The following is a 26,353-nucleotide window of genomic DNA, read 5'->3' as shown; positions in this document are numbered from 1 at the left end:
GGCAAGGGGAATGATCTCAAGTACCTTTTAAACCGAAGCTGCATCTTTACTAATTAAGAAATCCTTTGAATTTCATGATTTCTCTTTTTCTTTGTTTTATCAGAAGGCAAAATCTAAAAGATTTCTGGGACACATTTTGTGATTACCAGCTGAATCCACTCCATGCAGCAAATAAAATGCAAATGTTCTTGAATACATCTAGAGAGGCTCACTGTATTTGTATGTATTGTTCATGAGGTGAACGGCTAGTGAGTTTGAGGAGGTGTGTGGCTGTGCGAGTGTGTGCATATGCCTGTTTGAAAAGAGAAAGGGGCTCTATCCTCCTTATATCCATCCTTCTTGATCATAATAATCTGCACAAGCTGTTATTTGTATTCTATTCTCAAGGTTTTTTTGGTTGTTTTTTTTACACTCATCATGTGGCCATGCTCATGTTAACACACAAAATGGACTCCTGCAAAACAGATTTACATTATGATTCATCTGTTATGGTACACATTGTGCCTGTCAGCTCTCAAAATCCATGGAGCTTCTTCTAATCCATGAATATCTTATGTAATTATTCACAGTTATCAATCAAAAATAAATGACATGCACATGGTTCCTGTGGATCCTTAAAAAACCTTAAATTGCTTTTTGAACATCGTTGTATGTCGCTAAAGGTATATATTTCTTTATTGTGTTGTGAATGTATTACATTTTGTGATGTCAATTAGATGTGCATATCAATAATCGGTTCTAAATTATAAATAAAAATAACAGTGTGGATGTCAGGGAATTCATAAGCACTAGTACATATTTGACCAAAACATGACCAACAAACCTGCAAGTATGGGAGCATTTCTTCTAAAGGCAACAGGTACAGTTAGTCATGGTAAAGTCACCTACTGTCGACACAAGAATCCAGCACCGTCTTCAACTCCAGGTAGGGTGCTTGCAAGGTGTTGAACCCAAATATAGGTTTTCTAAAGAGTTATATTTTTGCATGTAATATATCCCATTTATGTTGGTTCAAACTCCCTTAACGTGGTTTATTCCACATAGAGGCAATCGGGTCTGTGTCGAATGGGTCAGTACAGCATTTAAACTCTTGGCAACTGGACTTTGTGTAAGTTATGAGTGATGCATTTTTATTATTATATTTCGATGGGACTAGGAGTTGATTGCTTTCTCCACAGGAAATTTAAAGATTGACACGCATGCAAATGCAAACTGTGAGCGAGAAGGTTTTGCCTACAGCTGGAGTCATTTCTTAAAAAAAGCTGTTAGCTGTTAACTTTCACAGATGTGTTGACTCAACCAATAGTTTTCTGTATGATTTGATATTTTTACCAATAATCAGATTCAGGAATCGCGAAGAACCGGTGTCAGTGGAATCCAAATGTATTAATTCATCATCACTCAATACATTTCATTTAACAAATTATATATATATATATATATATATATATATATTTTTTTTTTTTATGTTATAATTCTTTTTAAAGTTAGGAAATTCTCGAAATCCAAAAATCAACAGAAACTTTCTTGATGAACAGAAATATCAACATCTTTACCCTAGAAATTAGCAATCGCTATGAGGCAAAGTGCAAAATGTGTTTCTCTCCAGGTCCGCAGCTGGGGTCTTGAGAAGATAACCATGAGCAGGCCAAAACAAAACAAGATTTAAGGAAGTCTTGTTGGACCAGATGTGTGGAAACCAGGTTTTTTTAATGTGTGTAATTCGCACAATACTTGTTTAGGTTTATTTACGCGTTGAAACGTCCTCCGTGCAGCCTTGGCACACATTTATTTCTCCTTCATGATGAATCTGTTTCATATTAGGTCAATTTGTAATTTTATCACTGGAGTGAGCGTCAAGCAACAGAATAGAATGCTTCGGATGCAATCATATACTGTACCTACCCACACATTTATGCACAGATACGCGCACGTGTACAAGCCCAAGACGCCTGTCCTAAGCCTTGCATGTTTTGGCCTGGTCTCTGCCTTCGCCATCGATCTGCTACATCAAATTAAAGGGTTCTCGGAAGACATCATTGATTTCTGTACTGTTCCCTCTCATCACTCTATACACACACACACACACACACACACACTCAGTCCAATGCCACATCTGGCTGTCTTATCGACCCCTGCGTACATTTCCTCTGAGCGTCACAGGATATCTATAAGGTCCTCTTTGTCCATCCACAAGACAGCAGGATAGAAAGCTGGGAGGTTAATGGCTGTATCAATACACTGTAACCCTGCTATAATCACACTGTGAGACTGCCCGCACCTAGAGCAGCTGTCATCTCTCACAACACATGTACAAACCCCAATTCCAATGAAGTCGGACGTTGATTCATGTAAAACATGAATAAAAGCTTTCCTTTTCAACCTATATTCAATTGAATACACTACAAAGACAAGATGTTTATTGTTCAAACTGATAAACGTTATTGTGTTTTTGCAAATATTCACTCATTTTGAATTTGATGCCTGCAACGTGTTCCAAAAAAGCTGGGACAGGGGCATGTTTACCACTGAGTTACATCACCTTTCCTTTTAACAACACTCAATAAGCGTTTGGGAACTGAGGACACTAATTGTTGAAGCTTTGTGGGTGGAATTCTTTCCCATTCTTGCTTGATGTACCACTTCAGTTGCTCAACAGTCCGGGGTCTCCGTTGTCATAGCTTCATAATGGGCCACACATTTTCAATGGGAGACAGGTCTGGACTGCAGGCAGGCCAGTCTAGTACCCGCACGCTTTACTACTAGGCCACGCTGTTGTAACGCATGCAGAAGGTGGCTTGGCATTGTCTTGCTGAAATAACAGGAAAAAGACGTTGCTTGGATGGCAGCACATGTTGCTCCAAAACCTCTATGTACCTTTCAGCATTAATGGCGCCTTCACAGATGTGCAAATTACCCATTGAGCACTAACACACCCCCCATACCATCACAGATGCTGGCTTTTGAACTCTGCGCTGATAACAATCTGGAAGGTCCTTTTCCTCTTTGGCCCGGAGGACACCACGTCCATGATTTCTAAAAACAATTTGAAATGTGGACTCGTCAGACCAAAGCACACTTTTCCACTTTGCGTCGGTCCATCTCCAATGAGCTCGGGCACAGAGTTAATGCAGTGCGGCCTGAGTAATCGAAGGTCACGGGCATTCAATGTTGGTTTTTGGCCTCGCCGCTTACATGCAGAGACTTCCCCAGATTCTCTGAATCTTTTGGTGATATTATGGACTGTAGATGATGGAATCCCTAAACTCCTTGCAACTGTACGTTGAGAAACGTTGTTCTTAAACTGTTGGACTATTTGGTCATGCAGTTGTTCACAAAGTGGTGAACCTCGCCCCGTCCTTGCTCGTGAACAACTGAGCCTTTCTGGGATGCTCCTTTTATACCCAATCATGACACTCACCTGTTTCCAATGAACCTGTTCACCTGTGGAATATTCCAAACCATTTTTTTTGAGCATTCTTCAACTTTCCCAGTCTTTTGTTGCCCCTGTCCCAGCTTTTTTGGAACGTGTTGCAGGCATCAAATTCAAAATGAGTGAGTATTTGCAAAAAAACAATAAAGTTTATCAGTTTGAACATTAAACATTTTGTCTTTGTCGTATATTCAGTTGATTATAGGTTGAAAAGGATTTGCAAATCATTGTATTCTGTTTTTATTTACGTTTTACACAACGTCCCAACTTCATTGGAATAGGGGTTTGTAGAATCAGCGCCAGTGGGTCCAGAAGCTTGCATTTGCGTAAGAAACGAGGAAGTCATAACTTAACCCACCTCATCAGCAACCAACGAGGGGCGGTCACACCCCGTTGGTTCCCAGCAGCCGATGCAGTGGGCTTGTTTCGTGGCCAACTGGAGAAAATCAAGTTCTGGCAATGTTCAGTTGTATAAATTCCACGTTGCCTTCGCCGGTTAAGTAAAGGTCACCAAATAAATTGTGGAAGGCTGCAGTGTTTAGCTGGTGATGAGGTCCAAACAGGTTATCAGTTTAACTGCTTGGGTTCTTCTTAAATGATAAGGTCATTGCGGATCAGGAACACCCTGTTTGAGGCGCAGTAGAAGCAACCGTAATTCTAGAATCCAGGCTTGTATGATTTTCAGTGTTAAGGTTTCTGTGCGGAATGTTTTCTAACCAAGCACCGTGGGATGATGTTTTGGCATCAGCTGGTAAGTAGACGAGGTATACACACACACACACACACACACATAAACACACACACACACACACACACACATGCGCGCCCGCACTCCGTTCTTTACATCCCTAGCTGACTCCACTTTTTCGCTCCTGTGCTCCTTCCCACCTGTCCTCTCCCTCTGTCTCTACTCATCTCTCTCATTGTCTCTCTCTCTCTCTCTCTCTCTCAATGGTCTCTGGCCCTCCTTGCCTCCTGCCACAGTTGAGCAGATTGTGTCTGTATTCCAAGCTGCTTCCAAACAAAAGGCATGGGACCATTTCTCCAAAGCTCAGCGCAAGAACCTGGATATGTGGCGCAAGCAAGCAGAGGTTGGTATTTTCCTTTTAAATTCTTTGCTTGAATCTTGCTTAAATAGGCATTATACTATGTTGTTGTTTTTCTCAACATATATATCTCCCTTCTTACATTTTCCATAATTATTTTTAGCCCTTTAAAGGAGCATACCGGTGTCAACTTGAGTTTTACCCCGTTTTCTTGTCAGCACACAAATTTTGGATTACTCCTTGACCATTTCCCTGATTGTCCACATAGTTTGATTTTGAAAATTGTCTCGGTTTTCCCGTTTTGGAAACCCGAAGATGGAAAGAATGTTGAAATCGAGAACGTGAGGGAAAACAGTCAGGCGTGATGTAAAATGTGTGTACTGACTAGTAAACGGGATAATACTCAATTTGGCACCGGAATGGTCCTCAAAGGCTTCTTAATGCACACTATCAATACACCGAGTCTGAAGACCTACTTGCAAGCAAGAGCTTTGGTATATTAGACACTTAACACTTAACATCAGAAGTCTATCAAACAAAACAAAACAATGGATGCAAGTTAGCTGAATTGGCTATTGCAACACTAAGTGCCCTGCTAAATCAGTGAAAGCCAGCCACAGGCCTCCACCATGCTCGGTTCAGCCATATAAATGGGAGACCCAGCCCGACCCAGATCTAGGGTCTCCCTTCCTCCTCCTCTTCTCCCGTCCAACCCCTCCCCTCGCCCTGTGAAGATGTAGGAAACGTCTGGGTGAGATTCCACCTTTAAGCGGTATCCAGGAACAGGTAATTCTGAAGATGTCTGCAATCTTTATCTCATATCTTCTTATCTCTTTTTATATAGTAGCCTGAATCTCTATAACGCATCTCTTAATTCTGTTTCAGTGGAGAATTGGAAGTTGTTTGTCTTGAGACACAGGGGCTTATTAACTGACAAACTGCCAGCCATTTTGCCGTCAGTTTTTCCCCTTGTTATTTGTCTTTGTCTATCAAATGGTGAATAGATTAGCATGACGATGTAATTGTGGTGCGATGGAGTGTGACATAATCCTCATTCGAGGGGACTGATCAAATGAGATCTAATCGGTAAGTTTCGGAGGGAGTTTTTCCAAGCCTTCAGTGTGGAAACATTTAATCTGTCATGTAATGAGCAACTAACTCTCAACCCTGTGCATCCACACGACAAAAATGGCAAATAAACGATATACTTTGAAAAACATCTTTTGAAAGGTAGGTGCTTGCAGGCAGGTGAGATGGTTTCCTTGGAGGCTTTTTGTTGTCTATAATATTTGGTGCCAATTACTTGCTGTTAGAAAGACATTTTGTATTTGTTCAATATCCCAAATGAGCAGCATACTTCGGGTCCAGTACCCTGCTGAATGTGTATACAACATGGCTATACAAAGAGCTGTGGCCCTCATAAACAACTAGTGGCTTACATGAGGTGGTTACTTAAATAATCCACAAACACGTGGCACCTTGGATGCTTTCCTAATTACGTCATACTAATCACAAACACAATGCTGTGCTAATGATATCCGCCTGCATGGAGAGTCGGTCACCTGGGTGAATTCAAAGACAATTGAGTTTTGAGTTGAGAGATGTGTGAATTCTACTTGCCTGCTAATATGCACTTAGAGTCCTGCGTATGCATGATGTCAGTGAGTGCAAATCTGTGTTGCTCAGACCTTGGGGGAGGTGGAGATCTGTGCACTCACTTTTCACTTTTATTGTCTGGAAAATATAGCAACCGATATCTTGGATAAATGCACAATTTCCTTCATTAGATTTCCAGGAACCATCCTGTTCTTTGTCAGACTTTGTCAAGAAAGGAGGAACAAATCTGGATACTACACAAAAGTGGAAGTAGTTGACAAACTTTAAGCACAATGTTCTTGGTTTCACTGGCACTTTACATCAGCTGACAAGAGCAGGTTGTCTGCCGATCAAAGCGATACCAGATGTGCTGTGTGTGTAAGATGCCAGGAGAGGAAACATACAAGACAGATGAAGTCTGTTGGACCCTGAGCTCCTATAATCTCAGAATTACACCCAGTCAGCCTCTATCTCCCTGCTGCTCCAGTCTAATTGTGTTTACACACACTGGGGGCAGTAGGGAATACACCCAACCAGAGTCAATCTACTGTCCCTAGAACTGGAACCAGTGATGGATGTACAGTACTGGGTAGGGTCACACATGGTATAGTGCTGCAGTGCTGCCTTATTGGCTTTGAGTGCTTCTAAAAATAGAAGCTCACCAACCAGGAAAGGAGGAGATCATATTCCAAACGTACATTTTGAGCCAGAGCCATGTACTTTCAAAGACGAGGCCAAACTGAAGGAGCTTTTCAATGTTCAGTTTTACATTCATTTTAATTCATTTTTTTTCTAATAAATGTATATGCTTCTAATTTTTTTCCCATTGGTTTTACATGAAAAGTATTCTAAATACGCCATGTGGACAATGGTGGGTCACCCTTAGGCCCTGCATTACAGTGTTAGCACAATGGCCAACAGCCCATGTGCGTTTTAACACGCATCAAGCTTCATATTGTGTATGCAGTGTTATTATCTGGCCTGGAGGTGGAACGTAGGCGGAAGGGAGAGCAAAGTGACTAACTGCAGCTCACCAGCACAGTCAGACAACAGCTGCCTCCTCGAATCAGGGTGCTTTACTGTGTGTGTGTGTGTGTGTGTGTGTGTGTGTGTGTGTGTGTGTGTGTGTGTGTGTGTGTGTGTGTGTGTGTGTGTGTGTGTGTGTGTGTGTGTGTGTGTGTGTGTGTGTGTGCGCGCATATGATATTTAAGAGCCATATTAGCAGGCCAGATGGGAGCGTGTGTGTGTACCTGTTTGACCTCTGCCAGCGGCTCTGGTGATATTGTTAGCCGACAGTTGATTGTGAGGTTGTTTACTGCCAGTTTTTAGCCCCGCTGTATATATTTTTAGGGGCGTTTCTATTGTTGTGTAGTTTTTATTGCGAGGCCAGTCTCTCCCTGTCTTGGGAGCGGGTGCTCATACACTCGTGTCTTAATGTCTAGGGTCTGCTCCAGCGCGGATGCGTGCATGCTGTGTGTCTATCTTCACAGCATGGTGGGTTCAGCGCTCCATTACACCCAGAGCCATCCTGTTGAGCCAGAAGACACAGTGCACCGTTGTCCTGTGTATATGCACTACACAGTGTTTCATTTGTTCATTCAACTGTGGTGCGACACCACAGCCAAAGACTTCGGCAGATTTTCGAAGCCCAGCCACCGTTCCCAAAGACACACGCCTCCAAACGTGTCACTCAATCTGCTTTGAACATCTGGAAGCCCAGCAGATGGATAGCCTGGACTAGCAGTATGGACTAGATTCCCATGCCGCCTATATGGTGGTTCTTTTTGGGCAATGGCTTGGCTGCTGAATGGAGTACATTGATACATGACCCATATGCATGAGCTCATATGGGTAATCCTCATCTTAACAAAGAAGTAGTTGAAGTCCAGTCTGGAATAATTAACATTGTTATAATTATGGGTAATTCAAATTATTGAACCATGAACGTACCACAGGTACCAAACACAAACTCAAGGACACACTGCATATTTGGAGACGCACAATTTTAATGTGACCTTAATGTATAATGTTTTGAAATTGCTACTATGTCTGTATTATGTGTGTTACTTCTGCTAGTTTGAGAAAGAAGGGAAGCTTTATTAGTCAGTCTGTCAGTCATGCTGTCAGTGCGGGGCGAGCGGGAGCTGAGAAGATTGGTATTTTTGCTGCATCACTGCTGGGCTTTCCAGCTGTGCACACTGTCATATCAGGGAAGAGGCACAGACAGCAAACATGACACTGGATACACATAGAATATCTCACGCATTGCTGGTCTAAAATCAGGGCTCCTCACGGCCACACGTGACATTCTCATGTGGTGTTCAGACTCCTAACTGGGGCTTCTCACCTATTGTAGAGCCGCTATGCTTAATCTACCTTTTTTCTCCCACTAAAGAACAAAGAACAGGGAGATGTAGTTTTGTTTCCGCCACTAGCTGTGCCGGGGGGAGAAATGAAACCCGTCGGCCAGACGAGTCCTTCCTCATCTCCTTTTTTATTTTATCTGTTTGTCAATCTGCAGTAAATATTCCTTGGCAATAAATCCACCACCAGCCATCCTACTGGAAATGGGGTTTTTTTTTTCAAAGTATCCAGGCTCAATTCTAAAGCTGTAATTAGTAAGGTCATCATGTTCACGCAATGGTAATAGTTGACTGATTATGAAAATGTGTTACATTCACACACTACTTGAGAAAATGAGTGGGTGCTTTAAACGACTTACTTATTCCCAATTTATTATATGGTCGTCAAACAATGTAATTATATGCAAACAGTTTTCCTGCTACAATCTTAAGATACTGACTAAAATACCCTCCTACATTGGGTGCCATACCCGCTGTTCCCCCTTTGCTTCCTAGTATGTAAAATGTCTGGGATGGATAATTAGGGAGCGCACATTTCATTTCAAAGCAGATAAGAATCGCCTGCTCTGCTGCTCTGCACTCCGCTCAGCATACTCCAGGACAATTTGAGCTCAAAAAATAGATAAAATAAAAATGTACTCCGGTCCTCTGCCTGTTTACTCTGTTTCCATGAGTTATACTTGGGAAGCGATGCACATTTTTATTAGTTTATTTTCTTCTCGTGGCTGAGAGGAGTATTAGTAACCTTTGCTCTGCCTCGCTGAAATTCCCAATTCAACAAGCGCTGACAGTCCCACGTCAGGACTCGGACCGTTGAGCGATGTGAGAGTGTGAGCAGCAAATGTTAATTGTGGTTCTCACTCGAGCTCAGCGCACCATCGTTCAGCTCCCCAGTCCACTCCATGGCATTCACAAGCAGCTTCGCGTATTTTTGACGTTTTACCGACACGCCGGCCTCAAATACATAAAGACAAATAACAATGTCAGAGCCAAAGAAATAATCTCGTTCCATTGCACATACAGTACATGCCCAAAGGGCCTTCTGAAGCAATTCCGGCATCAAAGTGGGGCTGTGCGGGGCAACTCGGCTTGCTAGTTCAACAGGGTTCAGGGATGTTGATGCAAATCCATATCGCAACACTGTGGTTTCAACCGTGTTTTTCAGGAGATCAGAAACATGCACAACGAGCAGCTGATGGGCATCAGGCGCGAGGAGGAGATGGAGATGTCTGACGACGACATGGAGGACTCTCACCCCGGAGACAGCAAGGACTCCGATGACTCGGGTACTGAACGGATCGGTGCATGTAGCGCCAGCATCAGGCTCGGAGCCTGTAGATCGATCCAAATCACGAGAGTATAATGAGAGTGGACGAAGTAGTGAGGGAGACATCTGTGTTTGACTGAAACCACACTAATTATCCCACTGGCATGGGATGGCAATCTGAAAAGGCCTCATGAATAAATAGCCCATTCAAAGTACATAAGGAAGCTGACACCGCGCACGATCTATTGAATTGATGTTGAGCGTTACGACTGAACAACATCCACTTGAGTCCATTTCTTTGGATGCTCACAGCTGTACACCCGTAGTTGTGTCTGCACACACACTTGTATGTTTGTTCATGCGTATGCATGGCAGCAACCAACTCATTCCAAACTGTTTAGGATGCCACACAAGGGCCATAAGTTCCTAGTCTTTGCTCAAAGGAGTCTGTTGGCGCTGCTGATGTTCACAACGACAACCATTAACAGCCATTACAGAAACCCCTAACACTCAGACCCAGGTCCAAAGCACACATTTACAAAGTCTGTTTTTCTATTTTCTGGAGTTTGTTTCGATCTCTCCTTCGCCCGTTCTGCTTTTTGATCGTTCAGATCTCTGCTATTCGCAAATTTGACAGCTCCCCTAACGAGCATGCAAATATATGTAAATGTGGTCGTCAGCACGGCCCCTTCTCAAGTGCTTTGGCAATTAGATAATGGTTATTAGCATTGCTGTCAGAAACGTGTCATTTTGTTAGATGCAACAGGATTGGCTGAGGTGACAAGTGTTAATTTAACACTTTCGTTAACAGGTGGATTGTTGCGCCCATTTTCCCACTAACCTCTTAGTAGCATGTTTACAACTTTCAGCTCTGCTGAAGAAATGAGGATGCTGCAGCTGTGTTATGACTGTAGGTTATCAAAGGAGAAAGTCATTGCTCAGTGTCTTCAGACCCTGGATTACACACATCAAATATGAGACCTGCATTGTGCCGAACCTGTTAAACAACCCATGCAGAATGGTGGGAATCTGTGTAAGCTCTTAAACACCCCCCGCACCAATTTGATTAGGCCTTGTGTTATGTGCACTTCTCACCTCAAATGTCAGTAAAAAAACAGAACACACACGCACACACACTACAAGAGTTTAATACCAGTGCCAGTGGTCCTCCACAATCCACCCAATGCTGCTTAACCAACTATGCACGTCCCTCCCTGTACACGGACATAGAGCTGCCTTTATCTCCCCAGCACAGTCCGTCTATCTCTCCCCCCCCCCCCCCCCCCCCCGGCCTTGCAGGAGCAGGGCAGGGATGTAATAAAGGACTTCTGTGGAGCTCAGTTGGTCTCCTACAGTAATAATACCGTGTTCTCCCTGTTCAACAGGTCAGGGCTGCAGCAGAGAGGTTTAGAACGCTGTTCAGTCTGCTTAATGCCGTTACTATAGGGTGTAACTTGTCAGATGTGGATGTATGAATGGGGTTAAATGGGGCGTCAGAACTAATCATCTTCTACAAGACAAATGCTCTAAAAAACTTTTGTTTGTTCCAATTTTATTTCAATGTTAAATTAGGCAACTCTGGTTATTTTTTATATAAGGTTTGTAATTAATTGGTGTGTAATTGAACTAACTTAGAAAATGAATGCGCTCATGATCTGATGATTATCAAACATAACTTAATTAATGAATTCCTGGAATTGTGGATGATTAAAATATTAGAAAACAATCATCCAGGTCATTATATAAAATAAGATAACACTTTATTAATCCCTATAAGGAAATTCAGCCATTACAGCAGCACAAGACTGAACTGAAAAATAAAAAGAGGTTGAGGATGAGTGTTTCACGGAAGAGGCTCATGGGAGAGTCTCATGCATAATGAAGAAAAACCTTTTTATTGTGGAAAGCAGCTGTTATTTGTGTGTAACGGTGGATGTTTCTGCAGGTGTGTCTCAGGCCGAGGCTTTGAAGGAGGAGAACGACTCCCTGCGCTGCCAGCTTGATGCCTACAGGAACGAGGTGGAGCTGCTGAAACAGGAGCAGGGCAAGAACCAGCCAATCAGGAGTGAGGAGGACAACACACACTCGCAGCAGCTCAGCTTCCTGCAGCAGGCTCTGCAGGGCATGCAGAAGGTATAGATACAGTCGCGGTCTCTCTCTCTCTCTCACGCACACATACACACTCCGTCATACACACTTTTTGCAATCACCTGTCTGACAACGAATTTAATCTTCTCTCCTTCAGCCCTCCGCAGTATACTTTTCTTTGAGCACAAGGTCATTGGGGTCACCTGGCGGAATTTTTCCGCACTAGAGAAGTACAGACACAGTAAAAAAAACAAAAAAAACTCCAGTGTCATTTATTCATGATGCAGCACTTCAACAAAAGCCCGGCGTAATGTTGGTAAAGAGTTAAAAAAGGTGCAGCTGCCTGAAGCGTTGGATAGTCCCTTCCAAAGAGAATTTCAAATACATTTTTTCTTTGTGTTTTTTTTTCCCCACTTTAGCTGAGCTCAGATGGTTACATCTCCAGTTTCTCCCTTTGGGCTTGAGGGACGTGTGACACGCTCACAGAAACACCGCTGAATGAAAAAGGAAGCACATGGCTGTTTACTCCTGATAAGGCTCACTTAGTCACTGATGTGCACATATCAAATTGTTTGACAGTGATGGGGATTATCTTTGTTTGCTTGCTAGTGATTCTGAACGGGCTGCACCGCGTCAGAGTTACCTGCATTTACAGACTCGTAAATGACGACATTTCGAGGAATAAATTAGAGGCATAACCAACGTGACCCGGCAGTAGCCCATTGGTGGACAGTGGTTCCGATCGTCATTGTGTACTGTATGTGTGCATGTCTGATCGTATTTCTAATCTTTTTGCGATTATCACAAGCTCTTATTTATCCAGAGTTGTCCTGGCTGAATTACTTTTCTCCTAAACACTGTTGTAGAAAAGCACAAAGGAATGTTAACTGTGGCCTTTGATTGCCACAACAAAATATTAGTAATAAATATAGCAGCAGGCAGCGGTACACGGGGTCCATGTTAGGTACGTATTGCAGGTTTCCGAGATTCGGAGGTTCCGTGGTCCGAGGTTCCCGAATCTGCGCTCTTTAAATACCGTGTCAGACCAGACCTCACTGAAAATCGCGGATTCTTTCTTTAAACGCCCTCCATTTGCGGTGCTGCTGCTGTACGAGTGGCTGTTCGTGTCACATGGTTGTTTCTCTGCGCTGTACGAGTGGCTGTTTGTGTCACATGGTTGTTTCTCTGCGCTGTACGAGTGGCTGTTCGTGTCGTGTCTTTGTAGGTCGAGGAACACAGACTCTGTAAAGAAAATAAATCTTGTTCATTTGTCATCGTGGAAGATTTTAGCGTGAAAATGATCAAGATCGTTTTATTGCCCAGCCCTAGTTCCTCCAAAGGTTCTTACAACTACTATGATCGATTCTAGATTTCGGGGTTTTGCAAAACGCAGCGCAAGTTAGTTTTCCAAGTTTCATTTAAATGCAGCATTGGCTCAAATTGTCCTGTCTACGTGTCGCACTCATAAGTTGCAAGAAGCGAATGAGTTCCGAGAGACGAAGCTTGGACTTATATAACTTTGGATGATGATGTCACAAGGCGGCCCGCCTTGGACATTCTTTTACTTCCGGTAAAATAACAACAGTTATTCACTCTTTTCTGTTCCAAATGTACATCGATATTGATCTCAAAACTCAAACGACAAGACCTCAAATGTCTGTGCGTATTACGGTTGTTGTGTTCCAGATACTTTTAGCCAGAAAAAAACACCCAAAGATTTAATAAAAAAAATCCCAGCAAACACAATAGGCATCCAGCCCGTATTTTATTTTTTATAAATGTAGCTGCGGGCAGAAATAAAAGTGGTCCAGGGTTGTTGCATTAGTCACAAATCAGTATCCGCATCAGTTCAAACAAATATTCAGAGCTCCGTGTCTTGACCCGGTGCAAATCCTGTGCAAAAACAACCAATACCACCAAACCACACCGATGGGGTCTACACCGTGCACCCTGCCCCAATGCAAACCCCCTCCAGACTCACAACCTGCAAATATACTGTATAACAAATTGGATGATGTTACAAAGAGCCTCGCCCCACAAACTCATCCCGCTACACCAAAGTTGTGCTACTCCCAGTTCATTTGTGGTTTTTCCTAATTCCTGCTCCAATTATAGATCGCTGTGGATCAAACTTGGACCAGAAGATGTCTGAAATGCCTAGAATCCAACGAGACCTTGTTCATTTTCCGTGGGTTCGGCGGTTGCTGTACGCCAGACACTTTTAGCCGGACAAATGCCAAGGAGATAACAAATTATGAAAATCCTAACAAAAACAGGGGGGGTCCAACCCCCTAACCCTACTAATGATGATGTCAATAACTCGCTGGGCTGGGTATTGGGCAGGAACTCACAATTCGATTTGAATTTGAAACAAAGTGTCACGATTCAGTTCAATATCGATTCAGTCCGATATTGACGAGATGTCTCACAATCACAATTCTTTATCAATATATTGAGATTTTTAATTTGAGAGTTTAATTAAGCGTGAAGTCGGTGTATAACTTGGAAACAAAGTGCAATACCTGGCCACCTCTTAAGATAAGATGAAAAGACCTTCATTCTTTTAGGTGTCCAGATAACCCCGTAACTTGACTGAAAGGTAACTGTTGGCCGGCGATGCATGAATGTTGAAATGCTTGAATCCCTCTCATTTCCACGGACCCGCTGGACTGTTTCCGCCTGTTTCAACTCTGCTTCACCTAGCGAGTTGTCTCTAACTGCAGTAACGGAAGTTATGATCGATTCATGCTCAGAAGAAGAGATTCCATTAGACTCCCGCTGTTCATTTCTGCTAACAGAAAGTAATTACCTTCCCAGCTTGCATCCCTGGTGCTATTTATGAAAAGATTAGCTGGATGGATTAAATGAATTTGAAGATACCGTGATTGGATTGCTCTTACTGCTGCGGCTGCATGTTGTAGATGCATGAATCACGGTGAAATATGATCAGCGTATAATTTCAGCCTTGCTGTGAATTACGCTGTAGGTGACCATGGCAGGTAAAGCAATCACAAGGCAGTTGTGTTTGGCAGATCATTTTCCCCACACCACAAAGCTGCTGTGTATCAAAATTTAGCGCAGCGGGAGATCTCGGCTTTCTTTCAGGAATCAAAGAACTCCAATTTCTACCTGAACATAACGCTTGCCAGCGAGGGACGGCTTGTCATAATCTCCCTCCTGTGTCCCCAAAAGCATCGCTCAGACTTCATGCAGTCTGAATTTCAGGTGTTTTTTTGTCTCCTAGCTTTGGTTTTTGTCAGTACGTCTTGCTAATTGAGTACCAATGGATGTGACTGTGGACTAACTCCCAGAAAAGGTTGGCGGAGCTTTCAAGCGGCTCTCTTTAACTGGCCCCCGTTTTGAAGCTATTGCTGTTAATCAAGTTTGAAATTCCTTTGAGAACTAATCAGTCTTTCATAAGCTTAGTTCAACCGTTTCACATTAATAGAGCAATTAGGTGGGCATTGTGTTGCCTTGTGGATTATGGATGGATATAAAATACAGCACCATTCAAAAGATGTGGAAAGAAGTTGATGTTAAATTTAAACATTTGACTTGACCACCGGCATGCCCATGACGTGTCCCCCCTTTTCAGCAACTCCTGAAGATGAGGGAGGAGCTGAAGCAGCGGGAGGCAGAACTGGAGAAGAGCGCGGAAGACAAGCAGCAGCTAACGAGCCAAGTCCTGACCCTCAAGGAAGGACTTCAGAACCTCCAGACAACACACACCCTTCCTGTAAGTCTGAGTAAACACAAGCGCGCGCGCACGCACACACGCACACGCACACACTCGCACACACACACACTGTTTCCTTCGAGAGCTCGTAACAGAACCTCTTTGTTATTAGTTCAGTTTAATTGAGCAGCTCTAGCTCTTTTTAGGATTTCAGGGCTCGCCAACAACGGTTGCCCGGTTGCCTGGGGCAGCCCGTTTTGGGTCATTGTCAACCATCTTGTGCGGTCTGGTAGCCTTGTAGAAATCTATGGATCGATTGAGAGATCCATCGTCGTATCTATTGATCTCACTCAATAACAAGTTGATCAAATTCGGCAACCGTTGTGTCAGTCTTGGCAACCAAAAGTTGATGCACGGTTGCCAACTTTGCAAACGCTTCTTAAAGTTTGCGTCGGAGCCTGGGTTTGGAAGTGAGTCAAGCCTTTCTGTTTTTAATTTAAATCAGAAACCAACACGGTTTCATTTGGCCGCATTATGAATATTTGAAGAAGGAGACTGAGTGCGACGGCTTTAATGTGCACTTCTGCAAAGAGGAAAATTACTTGAGAAATTAGTTTTTGAAATTGTTCAAACTGTATTTTTATGCTCGTCATTCATCCCCGAAATATTCATTTGGAGTCATCTTCGCAAAAAAAAAAAAAAAAAAAAAAAGGAAAAAGTGGGTTGGACCATTTTAATGAAACATCTAATTTCCTGCTTTAATCACTACTCTGCAGCTCCACTTCTCCTCATGCAGAGCCCTAATGCATTCACTCAAAATGCGCACTGGATTATGCACTCTTCAGATTTTTCATTTTCCTTTTCCATCAGAAAGTGCGTACCAAAGCTTTTTAAGATTTGAGTGGCTCTCCAAATTCATATTTGATGATTGGTCCAGAATTGCGCCTGTAGCCCAACAGTAGTGAGCATCATTTCTAAACATCAGCCCTCGGAGGGATTCAATGTTTTTCTCCCTCACTCACCACAGACGGAATTCTCTTCACTGCTCTTTTGCAAAGTTTATTTCACTTCACTCCGCGTGGAATGAGTCCATGAGATCCAGTATAAACACTGAAATCATTCCCCCTCAGTGTCATGCAGATACTCCTGGGCTCTGCAGAATATAGAACCGCCTGAAAAGAATATACAAAATCCACATTTGACAGGCCGTTCAGCTTAACCTGTCATTTTAAGGGCATAGATTTTGTCTCAATTCTGTATCTCTGTCAATTGTCCGCCGCCATTCACTGTTCACAAAAACGGCCACCTTGAATGTCCATTCACCGGGATCAATTTATTCTCCGCGAGCGGGCGCGTGTCAAGTATTGTGGAGCTGGAGTATTTCCTTGTTTTTCAGTGGGGAGTAGCAGCTTTACTTTTCAATGACCACACCAACCATTGTCCTCCCATGGGTGCAACACCAGCGCTGGTGCAGGGAACAGGCTCACATAAATGGACGCACAGTATAGACAGCTACTTAAAGACAAAATATTAGCATATCACCAGAGAGACAGACATGAAAACATGACGTCTGCCCAGACACAGCTGTAGCGATGCTGTTGTGATAAAGTATACAGTGTACAGCCACAGCAAAAGGTAACGTATAGCTGCCACAGTTTCCTATAATTGTTAATTGGCAGACTGTGTACGACCAGGGCTCTAGATCTCTATAACAAGCAAATCGCCCGGATCTTTCATTCTTCTCTATTATACATATGACCAATTTTCTAATGCTTACGGGTTTGTCCCTATATTCCTGGAATTTCAGCGTTTATGTTTTGCTAATGTTCCTTCTGGATCTGTACGATAACAAGGGACCCCCCTTGTTATCACTATCATTTAAATAAGCTCGGGGTTCAATCATCTATTTAATTGGGTAATGATAATACTTGAGGCTTTCAAGCCTTGTTTGGCGCCACTCTGTTTAATGGCTTGTTTCCTGCTCCCGGTGGCATCTGTCTGCGGGCGCGGTGGATGAGCCTTTTCAGAGAACCAGAGGTGAATGAGTCGTTTCGTGGTCGGACCTTCCGCACCCGACTGCTTCTTCGGATCAGAGTGGCCAAGTGTCCATATGCACTCCAAAAGATGCGGCTCCGATGAGGAAGTCACACAACACCGCTGCGTGTCCTCCTCGGCGCAGGTCCATGGGGAATCAGCGCTCTCAATGAGCGTCGCGTTGGCTGATTAGCCGTCTAGTGGCGAATCAACAGCTACAACCACGATCTCGAACAATCTTTCCTTCGACTTTAACGCGGCCCTCGAGGAAGCTAAACGGTGTCGGGGGCTGTCAAATCTTTCCCTAATCACGGCCAGTAAACCGGCGCCCGTGATCGCGTGCGTGTGTTTGTGGCTTGTTTGTTTCCACTGTGATGCTGGTTCACCACTGGAGCCTGACAGAGGGCACGCCGTAATGTTGATTAGTGGATGCATGTGTTATTCTCATCTCAAAGTCCTCTTCCAAACGTCTCTGTTTACTCTGAGGTTCATAAATGACAAGCTTGTGTGTAAACAGCGATCTGAGGTCAGTCCCAGAGTCGTTTTATTTCCGTGTTCGTGACTCAGCCTCCAAATCGGAAGACCGGGCCAGTTCCACCGATGGAGCCTCGGGGCCAGTGGGGCAGTAAATCACTCAATACTTCCAATTCATGTCAAAATATGGAAAAAAAAGAAAAACTAATCAAGGTTGTAAAAAAACAAAAAAAACAAAAACGAAACAGTGCCTTCGGGACGGGATGCCACACAGCCAAGTTTCATGCCATGCACAATTATCCTGTCAGCGTTGTTTACACCTCCATTCTTTTACTTCACAGGCCATTTGAGTAACCAGATTAAGGTGCCACCGAAAACGGGGCAAGAGCCTAACCAAAGTCAGATGAGCATCTTATTAGAATTATTTTACAGAATAAATCTGTGGCTCAGGTCCTGGAAACGTAATAATTATAGTAATAATAGTAATAATAATAATGATATGATTGTTTTGTTCATAGCACCTTTCATACAAAACATGCAGCTCAAATGTATCTACATTAATAGAAGGCAATCAAACAATAAATATGAAATTGAATAAATGTTATACTCAATCTCAGTGTTCACAGACATTTAAAACTTTAATTTATTTCAAAATTTAATGTCTTAACCATATGATAATGTACCAGTAGGGTTAGATAGATTGATGATAAATGTGAAAATAGAAAATGAATACATACTGTATTATGGAGCCTTTCCTTTAAAGCTTTCCTACTATTGATGAAAGAGGTTTTGAAATGTTAACAAGGTCTAGATTTATGTGGCTCAGTAGTTGGTTTGGCAAGACTACCTTGTGATTTATGGCAAAGTTTTGGTTTTTTTTCTCTTCTTTTGCTCCCCTCCACAGCCCACCTCACAACTTGACTTCACATTTCGGGGAGAATAAAAACCTTTTAGAGCGGTTTAGGAGGCAAATTGGATGCCTGTGTCAAAAGAAACTCTCCGGGGGAAGATGCCCGCAGACCTTCTTAGCTGACTGCTCTGCTCAATTAGCTGGCTACTCCAAAACGTATTGAGAAAATTGGGAATATGGTAATTAATTCTACACATAGGGAAACATGCCATGGGAGGCCGCCTCATTAAAGAGAGGGAGGGAGGAGGAGGGATCAGTTCAGTTTTCTGGCACTTCCCTATGGTTTGGTAGCTGTCGTGATCCTGCTTTGAGAGCGGATCCACAGTGTGGATCAACCGGTTCGATGCCACCGTCAACCTTCTCTCATCTCCACAACCAGACACACGCCTTTCTGTGTCACTTGGTCTATGGCTCAGAAATCAAGCGGTCCGTCCGCAAAACAGCTAAACAATTATCATTTATTTCTTACTTCTTTGTCAAAAAAAGAGAATTGAAAAGGGGGCGTTCATGTGCGTATCCATCTGGGGTCAGCTTTCTGTGTTTTCTTTGTTTAAGAAACAAAACAATTCATTTTTCTCGTCTGATTACTCCAAAGAGAAAACAGCGCTTGCGTTTGGCGTTCATGCGAGCGAAGATTTCTTTCTGTGCGCGCGCACGTGTGTGTGCGTGCGCGCGCTACAGCCAGACAAGCTTCATATTGACTTTCTCTCTCGCAGGCCTCTAATGTGCCGCAGCTGGAGACGTCAAAGCGAGATGACAGAGTCGGCGAGGAGAGTGCTAATCAAGCCAGTGTAAGTGGGAGAAGGCTGAACGCCCTCCATTCCTCTAAGTGTTTTTCCTCCCTCCGCTCCCTCGCTCCTTCCATCCCTCGCTTCCCTCCTCTCTTTACTCCCTCCCTTCCCCCAGTGACATGACAGATCATTATAGGCCATCCCAGTTCACATGGACTTGATTTGTCATTGAATAAATCACTCAGAGACACAACTGGGGCAGGAAATCAAGGAGCCGACTTCTATCGCATGTGCGCGCACACATGCTGCCACACATACAGCATGGACCAGCCTCGTAACCTACCCCGGAGCAGTATTCGGAAAAAATGTGCCCAGCCCTCCTGCCGAGGATTTCAAGAACTTGAAAGTACAAAAAAAGTACAAATAAGAAGTGCGCCGTGTGCAAACGACTTTATAGTAAACCAAGTCGAGCAGACACATCAATTTGTGGCTTTTATTGCCTCCAGTATTCACACAGGCCAACGGCAGCAGAAAGGTGCACGAATGATGAAAAAATAAACAACAATGAAAATGGCAAAAAATATGAACAAATTGTATTATTTTAAACATCTACTGTTACCCTATTGGATTTAGAAACTTTAAATAAACATATTTCATGAAACTCCTCTGTGCCTCACTCGGGGGGTGCACCCAACAGTTTGGATACCGCTGCCCTCGAGCGATCCTCCGGCGTCTGTGAGGACGGACACACATGCACACACATGCGCACACACACACACACACCCAGCATGATAATTAAAAGCACAAGGCCAGCCACTCCACGAGCCCAGACTGTAAACATGCTCAAATGCAGGACAACAAACACAAAAAAATAAATAACAACAGAAGAAGGAGGCGAGCTTGGACGCTCCACGCTTCCTTCAGCCTCTTCATCATCAGCTTCCGGAGGTCTCGCCTTCCCCTCGTCTGTCTTCACGTTTCATGTTGTTTTTGTTTGCACGGAGTGTTTGGAGGCGCTTGTGCGTTTTGTCTCCTTTTCCTTTTTTTTTGGGGGGGGGGGGGCGGGTTATTCGGTGCATTTCCGACGAGTGTCCTCGCAGGGACAGGCGAAGCTGTGTTGGCTTTATGTGGCTCCACGCGTACGTCCACTCAAGCGTCGTGATTTTGAAACCATGCGTACGAGCCGCCCAGCGAATGTTGCGACCAGAACGACATTCGTCAACCGGCCCCTCGACACACCCCCTCAACGCCCGGCCAGCGGCGTGTGGAGCTCGACCCGGCCGCGCCCGTAAATTACAACTGACTGAGTGGGGGAAAATGGTGTTAGGCGTAATTCACACCCGTCCCCGAAGAGTCGCGTCCACTGGGACCCGAGAAGACTCCGCTCCCCATCGAGCGTCACCACCTGCTGGTGGCTTCCTGACACCCAAGTTTTCTGGGAATTTGTTCCTGCACATTGAGCTGCAGGTCAAATGGAACAAAAATCCACTCGTAAATGAGAAGGGCATGCTTGTACAAATAATGTGCTACACACCAGCAGAGTGACACGCCGAGCAGAGCTGCATAGAACAGTCAAAGCGTGAAATAGGATAGTATCACTTTATTAGGTGTATGGTATAAGAAGGAAGTCCAAGATAAAGAACTCAACTTGAGGCTTTGGGGAATGTGGTGAAAGAAAAAAGATCCATCATGTATTCTCCTCTCGAAGCTCCTCGTTGGGCCTTTTTGGGCTATTTTCCAGTGATTTGACTTCCAGTGAAGACTATTCCCCGACATCGCCGTCCCCGGCTCCATCTTCCAGATGTGGAGCGAGCCGAGCCAAGCTGTTACTTAACATCAGGTCAATGCAGACTCATCGAAGCGTCGAGGACCTGACGGACTCACACCAACACCTTGAATTTGTCCTGAGAATATTTATAGACGCTCAGGGTTGGAAAGAGCGTCGGGAAGGTCTTGAAGGAATGCTTTCAAACCGCATGTCAGTCTCGCTCAGTTTCCCCGGGGATTTTTCCCCCCAATGCGTGTACCCATGGTTCATACGTTCGACCCCTTAAAGGCTCACACAGTTTGTTCTGTATAAATCTCGGCATTGGAGGTAAGTCAGAACGTTGGGCCACTTGCTCATTTCTGGGTGTGTGCGTGTCTGTGTGTCTGTGTGTGCGTGTGCGTGTGGGCGTGCAGGAGGCGACGGCGTCCTCGGTGGTGTCCTGCAGCCAGGAGAAGGAAGGCCCTCCGGAGAAGAGTCTCCACAGTCCGGTCCAGTCGGAGCGAGAGGCCCTGCTCGTCGGTACGACGACACCTGTGATGGCTTTCCCTGCTGCTCCGGGAGCTGTTCACTGCTCCGCTGTAAAGAGCTGATTTACGCCTAAAAACGAGGGCGGCGTTCCAGCTCCCCGCCCCGTCTGGCTCTTATCGTGTGTCGACGGGTCTAAATCCCCTAATGTTAAACGCAGATTGTCTTATTGGCCAAACTGATCGTTTAGGAAGGCAGGATCGGGTTTTTTTTTTTTTTTTGGGAGGCGTGCTCACTCTCTATTGTGAGTTTTCTTTCCGTTCGGTCCAAATTTTTATCGGTATTTGTATATATTTTTATTAATACGCCAGAGGGGGGGGATCAGTCCTCTGCATTTTACCCGTCCTACTTCCTGGGAGCGGTGGGCTGCCAAATAGTGGCGTCCGGGGAGCAGTTAGGGGCTGAACTGCTCAAGGACACTTGATCGTGCTACCAGGGCTAACTTCATCTGAAATGAATACTTAAATGTCGGCGTGCCGTACACTCCGCAGCCTTATATGATGTGGGGGGCCGCGGGATTAACTCGGGGGGGTGGGGGGGGGGTTTAGGGGAACGCCCTGAAGTGGAGGGGCCGTTGACAATCACTGAGATGTAACACCCCAGTAAGACCACCGTACATCCCCGGAAAGAAAGAAGTGTCCATCCCTCCCACAAGGTCACGGATGGTCAGAGGAGAAGGCCAAGGCAAGACTCCTCCCTTGGAAGAGAATGTCGGAACCTCCTGCTTTTAACGAGACGACGCCTGTGTCGCTGCACTGAGTGTCAGCAGAGCTGCTCCGGTGTTGGAGGTGACGGGAAGTTTGTTAGTGCCTTTCACGACGCAAAAAGCCATTACTAACCAAGGTTGAAGGAGTACCTCTCTTCTGGGAGGAGCGTTTTGGGAGCGTGGGATTTTAATTAGAGGCGACGGCATCAAAGCCGTCATTAAACGCTCCCTGTATCTGGAGTCACATAATACAAGAGGCTGTTGACAGGGCTGAGATCCAGAAACGCCGCTCGAAGCGCGGTTTCACAGCGGACCCCTCCCCGTGTTCCGATATGTTTCATGTCACGTTAAGCAGGTCATAGAAAACCCGACGGCGGTGACGTTGTCGTCTCTGTGGCCGATGGAATAACACCTCCGTTTGACTCTGCGCTGTGTTTTGCCTCAGGGATCATCTCCACGTTCCTCCACGTCCATCCCTTCGGTGCCAGTATTGAGTACATCTGCTCGTACCTCCAGCGGCTGGACACCAAGGTAAGGAAGACGCCGCGACTCCCATCGCAGCCAAAGCCTCGCGTCAGTACGACCCTAGAGACTCTCGCAAGCTTCTCCTGAAGCGCCCGGCTAAACCAGATCCATTGAGACAAATGCAGACACACCGACATGCAGATAGTCACACACACACACACACACACACACACACACACACACACACACTCGTATTCCAACCTCCTGTCAGCCCTCCCCTACAGGGCTGACATATGGGCCTGCTGTAAGCCACGGCCCCGCTGCGCCGTTTTAGATTCCTGCCACAGACAGAGCCCCTTGACACTGGCAGCGCTGCCAAACGCAGCTGAAATCCCCTTCCAAAGAAACAGAACCTCGTTCACTGGAAAATACTCATAAGCGGAGTCACTGGCACTTTTTAATTTCAGGAAGAAAGCCTTTTTTTGTTTTGTTTTTTCCTTTTTTCTTTTTCTTCGTGACATATTTTGCCACTAATGTTACTTAGTCAATGTTAGGGTGAAGGGTACAATATTACACTAAGTGACTCCTTGGAAGGCGGGGAAGGTAAAAACAAACATACAAAATAAATCTGATAATATTCTGAAAACAGCTTTTTGGAAGGAAAAGCCTCCAGTGCACTTCCACAGTGGTTTCCCCCGCTAGACGTGCGGGACTCTGTAGCCTCGTCTGTTTCATGTCAACGCCTCAGACCCTGGTCCTGGTCCACTCTGCCCGGCGCGGTGGACGGCTCAGTTAAAAACATTAAAAACGCCTCCACTGATATTTTGTTTTTTCCTTGCCTTCCCCAAATCTTTGGGCACCGCATGCCTTTGTCTGGCCAACTCTGCAGCTATCGGATCGACAAAACAGTCTGACGAAATGACTCCTGTGTGTTCCGGCTCATCAAATATGCCCGTCAACAACTTGACTCATTCTCACGCATAAAAGAACGGAGCATGAAAGTGTCTTCTTGTGCTTTTCGGGGTTTTCTGCTCTTGTGTGTGTGTGTGTGTGTGTGTTGTGTGTTGTGTGCGCACTCGCGTGTGTGTGTGTGTGCGCGCGCGTGTGATTTTAAGTGTGAATGTGAAGGAGAACTTGCATGTATGTGTGAGTGTGTGTGTGTGTGCGCCTGAGCGTGTTTGGGATACGCGTAGTTCTGGCTGAACTCCCCGACAAGGAGCTCATTCCTCTCAGCTTATCTGGTGGCTCCACACGCACAGCTGCATTGTCTGTGGTGACACAGCGCTCATATCTGCATGATGGACCTTAATGCGTCCTGACAACAGCGCTGGCCTTGACCAATCCACTTATTAACACAGAAAGACACCGTGGGTTGTTTCCACCGGCTTTCCCTTCCCACTCTCACCCCGGGCCCTCGACTCGCTGGGGATCTGAGACCGGTGGTGGCCAAGCTGTGGCTCGAGGGCCCACATGTGGCCCGTAGACGCCCGCGCTGCGGCCCACCAACGCCATTATGACGGAGAAATTACGATTTAGTTTCTAGATGAATGGATTGAAAAATGTAGTATTTTCTCAAATTAGTCCCTTGTCAATTCCTGCCCTTCATCATATTCAGGATGCCTGTTGGTCTTAAAAAATACATGTTGTCACTTAAATGTTATTTATATAGTCTTACATCTGTATTGATGAGGTCCTCACTTCAACATCAGCATTTTATCTGACTTTATTTATCCATATATTTTTCTTTGTCAGAATCAACATTTCTGATGTTTTAGAACCTAGCGCTGAACCTAAAACTTATTATATTTTATTATATTGATCAAATAGGTTCAATAAATATTGAGCTTTTGTGCATTTCTTTGGACTATTTTGTGCTACTAGTTGCTTTTTTGGGCCGTGCTCCGTGCTTTTGTTGCCATGTTTTGTTGGAAGTCTGCCGCGCTGTCGAGCCTTTCCTGTTAATCCACTAGGAAACCTTAAGATTTTGTGAAGGTCTGAGTGCTGTGCATGCGTCAAGTATTATGAAAACGGAATCTCCCACGTCACCACCGATTCCCTTGTGTTGGGTCTGTCTTGTGTCTAACCTGTGTGTGTGTGTGTGTGTGTGTGTGTGTGCGTGTGTGCGTGTGTGCGTGTGTGCGTGCGTGCGTGCGTGCGTGCGTGCGTGCGTGCGTGCGTGCGTGCGTGCGTGCGTGCGTGCGTGCGTGCGTGCGTGCGCGTGTCTTTTCCCAGATTAACCCTGGCGAGGTGGAGGCCCTGCTGTCCCGGTTGCCCTGCACTTTCAGACAGGAGCTGACAGGAGTGGGAGCGAGTCTGGAGAAACGCTGGAACTTCTGCGGCTTCGAGGGCATCAAGAGCACGTAGAGCCTCCAGCGCAGGGGACGCCAGAGAGGCTGCGGTCGCACTTCACAGCTCAGCACCGCGCGGGAACACACCACGGGAAACTCTGGAATAAACAGTATAAATTCTGCGTCTTTGGAGGATACGTTGGGAGGTGCGGCGTGGACTCTACTTCACCGCACACAAACGAGTGGGCATTGTGCTCAGATCACAGAGGATGCTTCATGATTATTTCACGGACTCTGGGCGCTATAGAGAAGTAAATGTACAATATCCGTGGTTACGGAAATATTGATATCACATTACCATTGTGACGGAGACCTCATGAATATCAACTGTTTTTTTCTCCACCCTGCAAAATATTTTTAGATGGATGATGACTTTCCAGTCATGACTGAGAATCGCCGACGCTATTGTTATTTAACGACAGCCTGTGTGGGCGGGACTGTCTCTTTTGAGAGCCTGTGATTGGCTCGGCGTCCTGTCAGTCCAGGTCAGGGCTACAGGGCTCATCCAGGGAGGTTTTCAGGGTTTTGACTGAAGGCTTCAAGCCTCCCAACCCTCTGGCCCCTTTTGCTGTTCCTGGTTTGTAAAATAGATCAAAATGGATATATTTGTTCATTTTCTGTAAAGGCTGTTAGCAGTTGCATAGAATCATTTGTTGTAATACACTGTAAATGCTTGGATGATATTTTTGATTATAAAAAAGTAAAAAACAAAAAAAAAGTAATCATGTGTAAATATTTGAAGGAGGGGTGTGTGTGTGTGTGTGTGTGTTGATAGAGAGAGCGAAACCTGCCAGTATAGCCAGCAGTCTTGAGCTTTGTAAACACCCTTCAGCCTGCCAACCCCCATCTTCAATCCGGAGCAGCACACAAAGGGACAGGCAGTCCACTTTTAAGCTCGTGCCCATTCGTGCCTGAAGGCCGTC

General features: G+C 44.9%; 1 protein-coding gene across 1 annotated transcript in view; it reads left to right on the top strand.

Moving 5' to 3' along the window:
• Positions 1-26,095, top strand: part of enox2 (ecto-NOX disulfide-thiol exchanger 2) — a 205,635-nt gene extending 179,540 nt beyond the window's left edge. The window contains exons 9-16 of the mRNA XM_080007952.1: positions 4,418-4,524; positions 9,604-9,724; positions 11,651-11,838; positions 15,389-15,529; positions 19,604-19,678; positions 21,800-21,905; positions 23,063-23,148; positions 25,315-26,095. Of these exons, the coding sequence (XP_079864078.1) occupies positions 4,418-4,524; positions 9,604-9,724; positions 11,651-11,838; positions 15,389-15,529; positions 19,604-19,678; positions 21,800-21,905; positions 23,063-23,148; positions 25,315-25,446 (956 nt within the window). The 3' untranslated portion in view covers positions 25,447-26,095. The remainder of the gene's footprint in view (positions 1-4,417; positions 4,525-9,603; positions 9,725-11,650; positions 11,839-15,388; positions 15,530-19,603; positions 19,679-21,799; positions 21,906-23,062; positions 23,149-25,314) is intronic.
• Positions 26,096-26,353: the final 258 nt, after the last annotated feature.

Source organism: Zeus faber (assembly GCF_960531495.2).
Source record: "Zeus faber genome assembly, chromosome: 10".
NCBI classification, from domain to species: Eukaryota; Metazoa; Chordata; class Actinopteri; order Zeiformes; family Zeidae; genus Zeus; species Zeus faber.
The sequence above is the reverse complement of the archived record's forward strand: the minus strand, read 5'-3'. Positions and strand labels throughout refer to the sequence as shown.